This window comes from Temnothorax curvispinosus, unplaced genomic scaffold (assembly GCF_003070985.1).
Source record: "Temnothorax curvispinosus isolate PA1 unplaced genomic scaffold, ASM307098v1 QBEX01017087.1, whole genome shotgun sequence".
In the NCBI taxonomy this organism is placed as follows: Eukaryota; Metazoa; Arthropoda; class Insecta; order Hymenoptera; family Formicidae; genus Temnothorax; species Temnothorax curvispinosus.
In genome coordinates, this window is record NW_020226867.1 from 81058 (window position 1) to 95909 (window position 14852).

At 39.5% G+C, this 14852-nt stretch overlaps 1 protein-coding gene across 1 annotated transcript in view; it reads left to right on the top strand.

Annotated features, from left to right (window-relative positions):
* LOC112467235 (tolloid-like protein 2) overlaps positions 1–14852 on the top strand; it is a gene marked incomplete at its 3' end in the record, with an annotated part of 97870 nt that overhangs the window by 2913 nt on the left and 80105 nt on the right. The window contains exons 2-5 of the mRNA XM_025035759.1: positions 8178–8385; positions 8598–8806; positions 8898–9123; positions 9338–9523. Of these exons, the coding sequence (XP_024891527.1) occupies positions 8178–8385; positions 8598–8806; positions 8898–9123; positions 9338–9523 (829 nt within the window). The remainder of the gene's footprint in view (positions 1–8177; positions 8386–8597; positions 8807–8897; positions 9124–9337; positions 9524–14852) is intronic.

A 14852-nucleotide genomic window follows, 5' to 3' on the forward strand; every position in this document is an offset into this window, starting at 1 on the left:
CGGCGGGGGAGCAGGTGGAAAGTTCGGAAAGGAGAAATAGGGTCGAAAACAAAGTTGTGTGAAAGGGTGGAGGTGCAGGATTAAAAGAGGGTGTGAAGGAGGTGGAGAGGAAGCGGTGGAATTGGAGGTGAGGATAGAATCGAGGTGAAGCGGCCAGAAATCGAGGGAGAAGAAGAGAGTTGAAAGTGAGGTTTTGATGATGCGGCGAGAGGAACAGGAAGAGAAGGGGCAGAGACGGAAGAGGAGAGAGAATCGAGAGAGGGAGAGGTGGCAAGGAGCAGGGTCTAACCGGTCGGAGTGGTGACGCGTGGCACGTTGGTTGGCTGGCGAGGAGAACGGTGGAAGTAGACATCACTGGCGGTCCGGCCCAGAGCGGGGTGCCGGCTGCCTCAAAAAGGTAGGTTGGTACCACTGCAGGGCGGCGAGACTGGCAGCGGAATTAGCGTGCAGAGCGGGCCGGTAAGGAAGAGAGAGGGGATACCGGTGAAAGAGGAGATGGCGCGAGAGAAGATGGGCAAACGCGCAACGCGCATCAGCGCGCCAACGATAGAGGGTCGAGGTTGGAGATCGAGAGATCGAGAGAGGCGGGGTCGACGGAGCGTAGCGAGCGCGCGGTGAGGCACGTGGTGACAGTAGAGAGAGGAGAAAGTGTGAAAAAGCTGCGAGAAAAGCAGGAAAGCAGTGAAGCAATAAAGAGGGTAAAAAAAAGCGGGAGAAAAGAAGAAAAGGAGTGGGCAGGTGAAAGGTGAACAAGTAAGTGAGGGAGAAGGAGTGAGATAGAAGGCGCGCACACACACGGACACGCAGGGAGGTTAAAAGGGTCTGGGAAAGAAGCGGGGAGGGAGGGAGAGAAGTTCTGATAGTGGAGTGGGAGGAGAAGGAGGGAGCGGAGCTGTTAGGAAGGTGTGGGCTATTTAGGCAGAGGAGGGGGATAAGGGTGGACAAGGACCTGACCATATGAGTTACAGCGAGGACCTAGAGTGCCGAGAATTAATTGTAGGAAGAGAGTGAAAGAAGGCAGAAAAGCGGACGGAGGGCGGAAGCAGAGAGTCAATAGAATTTGGGTGGAAGGAAAGTAGATTGTGTGGAACGAGGATGAGGGGAAACAGGAGGAGAAGTAAGGGAAGGGGGGTCGGGGGTCGAAAAAGAGGAGAGAGGAGAGGGAGGCGAAGGGAAAAAAGAAGGAGGTTACCCCTGTGTTACAGAGGCGGGAGCGGTGAGGAGGCGGAGAGCTGAGGAGTTGAAGCACGGAAAGAGGGATCCAACGGAAGTCCAACAGAAGAAGCGGCCAGGAGGAAGAAAAGGAGAGGCAGGGTCCGAAAGAGTGAGGGGTATCAGGATGTAAAGGGTCGCACGCGGCCAGGTCGGGTATAAGGGGATTGGTATTTGTAAGAGGTTTGGGATCGTTCCTCACAAAAACGCCTTGTAAACCCTGCGGGGATATACAATAAACTCATACATACATATTAATATTATTATTAATATTATTATTCGATTTCTTTCATTATCCTACGTATAAAGGTATCAAGGTAAAATCATCGAAAAGTGATTACTTTACGATATATTTCATATTTTACATAAAAAATATCATAATAAAATTTAAAATATTTAAGGAAATTCTAAACAAAAAAGAGCTTTATTATTATTTTGAAAAGCTTTCAAGGTAAGCTACAAGAGTATGCAATGGAAAATGGGGTTTTATTTAAGAAATAAAAGGTGACTTTCACGTGACCTTCAAAAGACTATCCAAGATCGAATTGTTGCCACCATTATTATGTCTTTCTTGAAACCATACAACTTTTGTCAATATAGTTATTTGTGTAACAAGTGCAGGAAGTTGAGAATTGGACACGAGTGCGGAATGGACGCACGAGCCGAAGGCGAGTCCACTTCGCACCCGTGTCCAATTCTCAACTTCCCGCACTTGTTACACAAATAACTATTATGCAACACGTGCATGGAAAGTGCCCCATTACGCACGCTACGCGTGCGTGATAGACCACTTTCCAGGCACTTGCAACATAAAATAGGGAGTGTAAGCCGTGTGTAAAGATGAAAATTCCCGGGTGCGGTTACCGCACTCGCCTTCGGCTCGTGCGTAAACTCCACACCCGGGAATTTTCATCTTACCTCACTTGTTACACAAATAACTATTAATAAATTGTTAAAAAGAAGTTTATTATACATTTCGGTACATTTTTGTAGTCAGAAAATTGTAAAGAAGACCAAAGAATTATCTACAAAAATGTAACAAAACTAATAGGCATTATTTTCAGAATTTATTAAAATATACAATTTTTTTTAAATTAATCTCGTAATTATTTTATTTATATCTATTCTTATATATTTCTGGATTTCTCGTATTTAAAGTAATAATACCGTTGGTCTTAAGTTATTACTATGCAATGACAAAATATTTATATAGCTCCGTTTCAAAAAATATCGATGACCTTGTAATCTCGAAAAATATGACCTTGAAAAAATTTTTTTGCTTATCACATTATTTGCCTTTTAAAACAAGTAACGTCTTTCTGTGACATTTTTTGCATTATTACATGAGTGAGATATTTAAGACGTTCAAGTTGTGTAAGGTATTTGTATACCGTGAGTATATTCCAAAAGTTCTGGAACGGCTAATTATCTCAGGAAGTATTGGTTTATTGGAGATAATTGACCGTTCTGGAACTTTTGGTACTCACGGTAGAGATATATTAAACGAGAAAGATATATTTATGTAGATAACAATTTACTCCATGTAACAGTCGTGCCAGTTTTGATCACCCTCATCTTTTGTATTCTATCTTTTATATTTTATCACTAGTGAAAATGGAAAAAAGAACATCAAAAACACTTTATCCCTACCAATATCTGACAACACTATGTTCATTCGTACGATCAAGCATGGTGTATAATAAAAAATGAAAAAATTTTTTTTCGCCAGTGGATAAATAACAGTAATGAGACTTCTTTGACTATAACTGGCAAATTTCATTAATAAGTCAGCACGAGTTTGACTCTAATTCGAGTCCTTTTCAAGTGTATACATATTCTTACAAAGACATTTGTTAATCACGACAATGTGCCTGCAAGTCAGATCTAAAGACTAGAAAGAAACGAGACGGAATTTGCTTAAACTATAAATAACTAAATGAGTTTATGGTTAAAAAGAAAAGGAAAATTTCTAACTTACATGCTTCGTGCGTTGTGTGATGATAAAACATGGTCAATTATTAAAGTGTAAAAAGTCCAAATTGATTGTGTCAGGAAGCACGTCTGCACGCCTCAGTAACGGACAACACAATGAGCAATATTTAATAAACAATAATAGTTTATGACAAATAGAGGTTGATTATGGGACCCCTATTATTTTGTCATTTATTGCTGTCAGGTTCTCTGTGTCCTTTTGAAGGTTGATCGTTTGATTGTGTTTTTTAATTAAAAACATCTCGGCGATTTCTCTCTTTTTGACATGTTTTTTTAATGTAAAATTTTTGTATCAGACCAATTAAACTCATGATTTAATTCAAGCCGGTGTTTGCTTATTACTGAATAATTGCTGGCGTGCTTCTTTATGTCAGATTTATGTTGCTTAATCCGAGTTTCGAGATGTCTTTTCATTTGTCCTATATACGTCGCGTCGCAGTCTGAACAGTCGATTTTATAAACTAATTCTATCTGTTTCATATCATCCAGTCTGTCCTTTCCCCTTCTAATATTAATCAATCGTTTATTCCTTTAGCAAAAAGCCAAGAAGGGATTAGGTTTACAATAGAACCTCAACTCCATTCACACTCACATTCATACCCATTCCGCACACTTTTAATATGTTCTTATTTCCGTTTCTTTATATTACATTTTTTCTCCCCCTACAATTTCGTCAATACGTCGCCTTTCATTCTCTCCAATACATCATTACACAATCTGTTTACAATTTCATTATTATTATTCCCTAACCATATGAACCAGTTTTTGGTGTAACCACAGTCTTGGACATAGTGCCTAAGGTATCTTTGCCTTAGCCTCAGAACACACACATCAATTTCTTATCCTCCAACCAATACTTATTACCTTCCTCCATATTTCCACATCTCAATCTTATTAACGCTCTTACATTATCTCCCGCATTTAACTTAACTAAGTTTTCCATTTTCAAATACCTGGGTCCATCCATACTCATATAGAGGTCCTTATACCTTTCATTATATTTAGTTTCCACTATTCTATTCTCCTCTATTTGTCGTTGGACCTCCCAAACCCTGTGCACCAATTCCGTCTTTATATCACCCCCCGCTGCCCTAATGCCCTCTATAGCTTGCACTCCCCAGCCATTCCTATTATAATATAGTTCCTTCTTTTTACTATACATATCCCCTCAGTTATTCTTATCCTTATCCATCCAACATTTCTTTACCCATCTATCTTCTTTTTCTGCCCTTGCTTTTTCTTCAAACTTCATTGCTCTTATCCCCCATCCGATCCTCAACTTTTTAAGTCTTAATTCCTTCGACATCAAATATCTCGGTGTGCAGAAATCCAATTTATAAACCTACCTTACGTAATCTAGCATAATCTTTTCTAACTCTTTCTTTTCCGCTCAGCCTCAAATCTCCACACCATACGACAACACATTTTGTACTAAGTATTTAAATAACATCCGTCTCCTATAAAAATCGTTTTTACAGATCCTTTCCGCTAATCCCCAGACTCTATTGGCTGCCATCCTTCCTTTACAACTCAGCTCTTTTATATGATTCTTATAATTTCCTTTATTATTAAATACAAAACCCAGGTTTTTGAATGTCTGGACCTCTTCTAATTCTTTATCATCTTATTTGCATCTTTCCTTTTTCTCTTTGTTTCTTTTATTAAAAACCATAACTTTAGTCTTATCCGCACATAATGATAATTTTTTTTTCTTTAACAATCTTCTTAACGTGTCTATCATGTCCTTTAACGCAACCATATTTTTCGCCACAAACACCATGTCGTCGGCATATTCCAGCGACCATATCCTATCATTAAGTAACGGCACTCTCCCCCAATGTTCCTATTTTTTAACGCTTTTCCTGTAGTACCTATATTAACTTCCTTTTCTCCTTTATTATTTTCTCTTTTACCTCCCAATCGTACAGCTCCACAATTACCACCTCCTTTCCTTCTCTACCTACAACCTGTACATTTTTCACTTTTTCCCTGAAATCTAACTCTTTGTTGAGGAATTCACCTGCTGCATCCTTAATACTTTTTTTCTTCTTATTCACCTTCTTCAGTAAATTCAATTTCAATTTTCTTACTTCCTCCATTGTCCCCTCTATGATCTTCTCTCCTTGTAACTTCCTACCACCATCCTTTTTCTTCAGCAAATTGATTGCTCTCTCCGCCACCTCTTCAGCTAAATTTTCGTTTTTCGAGTTTTCACCGTCTTTTTGTCGCTTCAAATCTACTAAAATAATGGAAAAGTTTTTTCCGCCAGTGGGTATAAAATAGAATCACAAATTTCAGTTGATTATAACTGGCATATTTATTCGTAAAAAATCACAACGTTTCGGTCCAGATTTGGACCCTCTTCAGGTGAACTCTTACACAAGCATTCAACAGGCAATTCGTGACAATGTTCCCGCAAATCAGAAACCGAAGACTACTCAGAAAAAGAATTTTATTTTTTTGTATCACGATCGCTTAAATATTATAAATAACAAAGAAACTAAAAAGGGTAAAGATAGACTCGATTACATGAAACAAATTGAATTGGTTTACAAAATTGACTGCCTTGACTGCAATGCTACTTATATAGGACAAACGAAAAGACACCTCGAAACTCGAATTAAAGAACATAAAATTGATATTAGGAAGCACGTCAGTAATTATTCTGTAGTAAGCAAACATCGGATTGAATTTAATCATGAGTTTGATTGGGCGGGAACGATAATACTACATAGAGAGAAAAACGTTAAGAAACGAGAGATTGCGGAGATGTTTTTCATCAAAAAACACACACCGGCAATAAACCTACAGAAGGACACCGATAACTTAACAACAATTTATGAAAATAGCTAAATTTATGACAAAATAATAGGCATGTAACCTTTACGTGGTTTAAATAATTTATGTTCTTACGCATTGTTCTCCGCAGTCGCGATATATTTACGTGCTTCCTAACACGCTCCATATACACATTTAATTTTATACTAATTTGACGTCTTATTAATTTATTTCTTTTTTACTTTACTAACACTTACATCGTTATATTTTGCTGACAACGCACTAAGCATGTAAGTCGCTTTTGCTCTTCACTTTTTTAGTTCTTTTGTTATTTATAATATTTAAGCGATCGTGATACAAGAAAACGAAATTCTTTTTCTTCGGTTTCTGACTTGCGGGAACATTGTCACGAATTGCCTGTCGAATGCTTGTGTAAGAGTTCACCTGAAGAGGGTCCGAATCTGGACCGAAACGTTGTGATTTTTTACGAATAAATATGCCAGTTATAATAAACTGAAATTTGTGATTCTATTCAAATCTTCTACTCTTTTTTCCATTTTATCCAGCCTACTTTCTAGCCTTTTCTCCCTTCTACTTTTCTTCCAGCCTATACATTTTAGCTTTAACTTCACTCATTTCCTTTCTCGTTATTAATGCACCTTGCTATTAATGCACCTTTCTCTTCTCTCTTCGCCTCTCTTTTCTTCCCCTCAGCCTCCAACCTCTTCACTTCTGGTGGAGTTCTGCTTGCTCTGTTGCCCCTCTTGAAAATATTCTCCGCTTCTCTCTCACATCTCTTTCTTTTCGCAATTTTATTTCATCTTCCTAATTAGTCCATTGTAAGCATTCCATAATGCTCGTTAAATTTGATCTTTCTCTCCTCGCCTCTTCCATGACTCTCTTTTCCTCTGCCTTTTTCCCCTCCCGCAGTTTTGAGTGTGCTGTATCGCGCACTTCCCTCTCCTAAACTCTGTCACTATATTCAGCCATCTTTCTCTTTGCCTCCGGTAATTGTACCTTCGCCGATTGCCTTGCGCCATCTGCCTTTTTTCTAGGAGTACCTTCAGGCGGTGTTACACGATGCTAAGAAAAAGAAAAGCAAATTCCCTATATTATCTCTAGCCTATCCTTTCCCCTCTCTGACCTAACCTTGAACTTCGACGTACTTTTATCACGTTAATTAGACCTCTCTTTCGATAGTTTCTTATTTCCCTTCAATCTTACCGTTTCCTCTGCAATTTATCTCCCCTCTCGCTTTTTACTTATCGCCAAAATAAACCTGAACGCAGCTAATCGCAATACGCAATATCGCAATCGCCTACCGCATCCACTCACACACACATCCGCTAACCAAGTCCCTTTCTTCTTCTAATAACTTTATTGAGTTTCTTAGGCACAGTATAAACGACATCAAAGCCAAGGTTGTTTAAAACATTACGGATACTTTTGCTGTAATTTTTTATGAGAACTGTTCAGACTGCGACGCGACGTATATAAGACAAACAAAAAGACATCTTGAAACTCGAATTAAGGAACATAAGTTTGACATAAGAAAGCACGCCAGCAATCATTCAGTAATAAGCAAACACTGGCTTGAATTAAATCATGAGTTTAATTGGTCTGATACAAAAATTTTACATAAAGAAAAACATGTCAAAAAGAGAAATTGCCGAGATATTTTTAATTAAAAAACACAATCAAATGATCAACCTTTAAAAGGACACAGAGAACCTGACAGCAATATATGACAAAATAATAGGGAAGTCTTTAGATCTGACTTGCAGGCACATTGTCGTGACTAACGAATGTCTTCGTAAGAATATATATACACTTGAAAAGGACTCGAATTAGAGTCGAAACGTCGTGCTGACTTATTAATAAAATTTGCCAGTTGTAGTCAAAGAAGTCTTATTACTATATGATAAAAAAGGCAAAATTGTACAACATATGGAAATCTTTATTGGGGATACCTTACGTTAGTAGTGAATATATCGGCTCTTCATGGTGTTCTTTTTTTTTCATTTCCACCAGTGTATTTTATTACTTTATGTATTATCATGTGATAGATATAAAACAATGGCAAGGCAGCAGGAGAAAATATTAAGAATAAGGATGTTAAGAATACGGATATTCGATTATATTTAAAAAATGCTATAGAAATTTAATAATACATATTTGATATAACTTATTTGCAGCCGAATACGAGGTTGGCACACCAGAGCCAAGCACACCGTGCTCTTTCATAATACATGTAGAAACTAAACGTAACGGAAACATACTGTCTCCTACTTATCCTGGTACTTATCCGAAAGATCTTATTTGTACCTATCAATTTGTCGGGCGGCGTGGACAACGTGTGCGGTTGGAATTTCGTGACTTTGATTTGTTCTTTGGGGGGCCACAGTACGTACTTGCAAGGCCAAAATTTTTTCAAATATGTAAAATTTTTATACAGAATTTCTAATAATTAACAGCCAAAGTAAAAGAAATTAATTCCTGTAGATCATCCATTTTTTAAATAAAAGTATATCTTAGATTTTTAAATCTATTTGCATTAGGTATCTATAGCGATATGACATAATTTAATTCAAGTTAACAAGAAAATTATTCCATAGTTGTCCGCTAGATTACGTGAAAGTGTACGATGGTCCCAATAATTCGACCGCCGTTATCGGCACGTATTGCGGCCAGCAACGAAATTTGGTATTATACTCCTCGGAGAACAGTTTGTTCGTGCTATTTTCCACGTTAAAGCGCACGGCGAATACACAAAATCGAGGATTTAAAGGAATCTTCGAGTTCTCAGAGAGTTTCGTCAGCTTGGGTAAGACGTCTTGATCGTGACTCCTCGTTTCTTGTTTATGAAATTTTACAATTTTGTTAATCGTTATTTATTATCTTTCTTAATAATGTAGATTTTATAACGGAATATCAAGGCGAGCATATCCGTGGATCCGAATGCGATCAGAAGATCCTTAGCAAGAAAGAAACATCAGGATTCGTAGTTAGTCCAAATTTTCCATATCCTTATATACCGAAGGTTGTCTGTCGCTATTTTATCTACGGTATGCAAGACTCGCAACATTTAGAGCGCGTGCGACTGGAATTTCTAATGTTTACAATACAGATACCCAAGGGAGAGTAAGTATTAATTATATTTATCAAGTATTTCTAAGGAGGACAGAAAGTTAAAATAATGTCAATTTGATGTTATATTGACCAAATTTACTTCATTTTTTTTTTGTCAATATAACGTCAAATTGACATCATTTTGATTTTTTTGTTCTCCTTGTGTTGCCAGTGTGACAGTACGTAAATGTCATTTTGCATCGCATTCTCTTTTACGCTTTCCCAGGACAACATGTACCGACGGCTATCTAAAATTATATTTAAAAGGTCAAGAAGCGACGGATTCTTATGACAAATTCGATTATGAGATGTGTGGTAATAAGAGCAATCCGAGCCACATAGTGAGCGACGGGCCGAGACTCGTGATGGTGTTCAGTAGCGGAGAACTGCAGGCACAGGGCTTTAAAGCTAAGTAAGTGCACATATAATACAATTATGCAAGACAAGTGTTTTCAAATAAAAAAAAATCGTTTTTTATTTTTTATCTTCTCCTTTAATTACACAGGCTCACAAAAAAAAGAAAAGTTGTCTGTGCCATGGATTAGACCATGATATTCTCATGTATTTTCGCCTGCTGAAACCGAATATGATTTCAGTTTTGCCCCTACACGTCAGGATTTTTTTCTACAGCCAAAAACATCTTACAAAATCGATTAAATCGTAGATCCCACAACTTAACATCAAACTCCGTAGCTCACTCAACTCCAAACAGCCAAACTAAGAATACCATAACCTTTTTGTACTAATCCCGTAACCCTGGAACCCTATACCTGCAAGCCCCATAACCTCATGACCCTATAACACCATAACTGGGATAGAACGAGTGAGTCCCGATTGCGCACATTACAAATCGGACACAACAATATTTTCCGATCGGACACGGTAACGATTGCACACGGTGTCGATTGCACACGGTAACGATTGCACACGGTGTCGATTGCACACGGTAACGATCGGATACGGTAACGATTGCACACGGTGTCGATTGCACACGGTGTCGATCGAACACATGCTTCGTGGCTGCACGCGCAGCGAAATAAAAGTTGTGATTTTTGTTAAAGCAGGGCACACTCACGTGTGTGTGTGTGTGTGCCCTGCTTTAAGCAAATATTTTGTATTTAACTGTGTAAAGCGCGTCACTAACTTATATAGGTTAGTGGCGCGCTTTACTTTATTCAAATAATTTTATAACATGTTAAATAATTTTTGCGATCGACACCGTGTCCGATTGACACCGTGTCCGAACGACACCGTGTGCAATCGTTACCGTGTCCGATCGGGAAATATTGTCGTGTGCGCAATCGGGACAATCTTGATAGAACGAGGGATATATGAACAAAATGATGAGTTTCACTCATTCAAATCAGAAGTCCCAAATTATGTTCACGGAGTACCATCAAATTTATATATATGTGGCTATCCCATATACATTGTACATACCTGGATGTCTAAGGGTGCCGTCTTATACAGGACGGAATTTCGGAAAACGGAATCTCTGAATCATTTTGATTGGTTAGCTCCGTGGGGCTAACGAATCAAAATTATTCCGAGATTCCGTTTTCCGCTACGATTCCCATGGGGCTAACCAATAAGAATGATTCCGAGATTCCGTTTTCCAAAATTCCGTTCTGCATGGGACGGCACTCTAAGAATTCAAACGATATGTTTCTTCTTCTGATAACGGAATCTCTGATTTCGTTATTGGAATTGAAAATCCTGCTGCCTCAGAGGATGTTGGAGATAGTGACAACTGCCTCAATCAAGGATGTGTAGAATGATCCATTTTCCGATCCTCTGAGGTAACGAAGCCGGCGAACGCGTGCTGCCTTGCAAGGGGGGGGCGTTAGGGTGTGAGGATGAAGCCGTAGTGTGTCTGACAACGAGTTGACTTTGTCCTCGTCAAAGTCGGAAAGGCCTCATACTACGACCTAGGGAGGTATGAGGGTTATCACTCCTAGGACGGCGGACTCACTTGCGATCGGAACAGGATCCCTAACGTGCTACACTTCCTTCATTCACATCATGATTACTGCCCAGAAAATCTTGGGGATTACAGCAAAGAGCAAGAAAAACGATTTCATCAAGATATCAAAGAAATGGAACGTCGTTACCAGGGTAGATGGAATATAAATATGATGGCTGACTTCTGTTGGATGTTGAAGAGAGAATGTTGTGAAAGGGAGGAAGCGTAAACAGAATCCACTCCACAAATCATTTGAAGATAAGAGGGTATGAAAACATAAACGATCATGAGTTGTGCTGTCTAAAAGCTTTCCGAAATAGAATATTAGGTGCTCAAGGATTTCAAAGTTATGAATTTATAAAGTTATATTAGGTATGTTATTGTATATCCTTCCTTCTGTCCGCATAACTCCCAGGGTCATGTGATTTTTGGAAGCCTGCTGTCTTGGCTCTTTCCTCCCCCAGGTCAGGTGGTTATTGGGAGTCTGCTAGATTTTCAGGTTTATGGGGTTATAGAGTTATGGAGTTGTAAGTTATGGGGTTATGGGGTTACTATATATACATGTTAAGTCGCTTCGCAATGTCCTTATATTTAACGTTAACTGTAATATAACCTTTGCTACGCAAGACACGACCAATATGAAATTAACTGTAACTGGGTATTATGTATGGTCGCCTCTGGATAGATCCTTTGAATATCCTGTTCGCTAATAACTGTCACCGCTGCTCCGCTGTCAACCTTGAATTCTATTGGTTTCCCGTTAATGTCGAGCGTTGTTATAAATTTATCCCGAAAATTTACGTGTTTCAAGCTCAAAATTTCCTGTAACTGATTGGTAGAGCCCTTAGCAAAGCAAACTGTACGCAGATGCCCCTGCTTCCTACAGTCATGGCAACGAATACCTCTACTGAGCGTGCACTTACAATTAGAAGCTAAATGTGACTTCCCACATCTGAAACACTTTACATTAGTTTTTACATTAGACTTATTACTAGAACTAGACGCATTTGCAGCATACTTCCTGGCCTTTGATTTGAACTGTTTATTATCTATATTTTTCCCTGGGGTTTTCTTCCCTGCCTTTAGCAGATCGATACCTGTCGACGTTGAACTGGCGCCTTTCATCTGCTGCGAACTCTTCTCTGACAGCTCCATTGTAATGGCAATTTTTACCGCTTCGTCGAAGTCCAAGTCCTTCTTTTCCAATAACCGAGCTTGAGTCTTTTTATTTAGAAGATCGAACACGAATTGGTTTTGTAGCGCCGTCTTGAGATAATCTCCGAATTTGCAGTGAATCTTAGCTTATGGAGAGCTGCAACGAACTGCTGCATTTTTTCCTCCTCCCCTTGCTTTCTCTGATAGAAACGGTAATTCTGAGCTATTTCCAGGGGTGCTGGCTCGTAGAATTCCTCGAGTTTCTGGACTAATAACACGTCGTACGATTGCGTGAACAGATCAACTGGGTCCAATCGATTGCACAGTACATCGAATGCCGAGGCCCCTACGTAATGTAATAAATAGGGAACTCTCGCATTATCCTTGATCCCGAAAATCAAGAAAGCGCCTTGTAGACGCTGCACCCATCGTTTCCATGTAGTGGACGATGGATCAAAAACTTCGATCGCAAACGACCCCGGAATTGCTGGTTCTCGCGTGCTGGTTGTAAAGCCATGATTGCTTTGTAATGGCACCGAGACAATTTCACTCTTTAAGGTCGTACGTACTGTGTAGTATTCTGATTTCAAGGTCGTACGTACTGTGTAGTATGTAATTGCGAATATCGTATTTCGCTTATGTCGGCTTTTCAGATAATCCTCGTCGCCAATTTTGTTGTGATTGTACGTAGGCACAACAAAGTAACAATAGTCTCTTGTTCAGGAATAACGCTAGGCCTTTATTCACGAATAAAATATTTTTAACGATCGAGACTGTTTCCGACTTGTTGCGTGTATCTCAATAAGTCTTTTAAGTAATCGTCAACGCTTTCGGCCGCTGAATCCCGTCGCATCGATCTATCGATTTATCGGTGTTCGCACGCATTGCTTCTCGCTATCGATACGCGTGCGAAACTAAACGCCCCCACATAAGAAGTTAATAGTGTAATAGTAATAGTATCCATACAGCACACTAACATTGAATCAACATCTTAAAAACATTGAATTTCAACATTTACAATATTGTAAGCAACTGTAAAAATTAACGGAGCCGACCGGGACTCGAACTCGGGATCCTTTGTTCACACGCCTAGCACTTAGGCTACTACCCCACGACTGCTTTACTACTACGTTAATCTCCCAGATTTCCTATCTATATCGGTCTTACGGTCCTTCATCTATTACAATATTGTATTAACGTTGCGAAATGTAGATTCAACGTAGATTGAATATTGAAAAAACATTGCACAAACGTCTAATGTCCGCTGAATTGCAATGCTTTGTAGATGTCTTGTAGATGATCATTAATATTTAACAGAACGTTTTGAGCTCAAATTGGATTTTATTTTGAAGACCCACGGATGTCGTAATTTTTCTTTGCCGGGGGTCTGCTTATATTCACCCTTAACTGAAATTTACTTACGAGTTGATCTTACTGTTATGCGCCGTTTAGTGGTGTCGTTGCAAATTAGCGCTGAAAGATTAATAATTTGTTCAATGTTGTTTCAATGTTGTATCAACATAAAGAAACAATCTAGAAAAAGCAACATAGGTTTAATGTTGGAAAGATATTTATACTTCAACATTCAATATTGCAACATCTCAGCATGCCGGACGATAATCTAGTGCGATCCGTGAAGCGGTTCGACAGCAAGAATTATCAGGCGTCAAAATTCCAGATCACCACTGTGTTAATGGTGAACGAGATTTTCGACGTAGTCGACGGAACGAGACAAAGACCCGAGAACACGAATGTGGCAGCGATGAAAACGTGGGTAAAGGATAACGCCAAGGCAACGGCGATTATTGCGTCAGCAATGGAAGACGAACAAGTGAATAGTGTGCTTGTCTGTATCACAGCGTTCGAGATGTGGAAGAAGCTGATGACTCTGCACGAGCAAATATCGGCCTCAAATGTGGGCGCGTTAACGCAGCGTTTTTACGCGTATAAAATGCAGACGTCGGACTCAGTGATCCAGCACGTGAGTGCCGTACAGAACATGGCAAGACAGTTGCGGGATCTAGGCGAGCCGATATCGGAGGCAGCGGTAATTGCAAAGATTTTGAGCTTGACGACAAAATTTAATGTCTTCAAGACAGCGTGGGACAGTGTCGATCAAACCGTCAAACGATTGAGAATCTGTTGGAGCGGCTGATACGCGAAGATTCGAATTTCGACAAAGAAGATGATTCGACAAGCGCGCTAGCGGTCACGAAGAAAGCAAATGCCAAGGGCAACGACAAGGACAAAAAAAAAGGAAGTCGACGAAAAACATAGAGTGTTACCGGTGTCAGGAGCGAGGGCATTACGTGAGTCAGTGTGACAAACAGAAGAACGAGGACAAAAACAAAGGTCAGTCGAGTAACAGTTGTGCGTTTGTATTAGATGCGAGACGAAAACACAGCGAAACAATAAGCGCGGCCAGCAGTAGACGACAGCAACAACCGTCGGTCGAGCAGTTGAGGCAGTTACGAGAAGCCGATAAGAGAGATGTCTGGATCACCGACAGTGGTGCGTCGGAGCATGTGACATACCGGAAATAAGTTGGCGCTGCAAGTTTATATTTTTTAATGAATTATAGCTCAAACGATTGCTCCTTAATTGCTCCCTCAGAATCGACAAT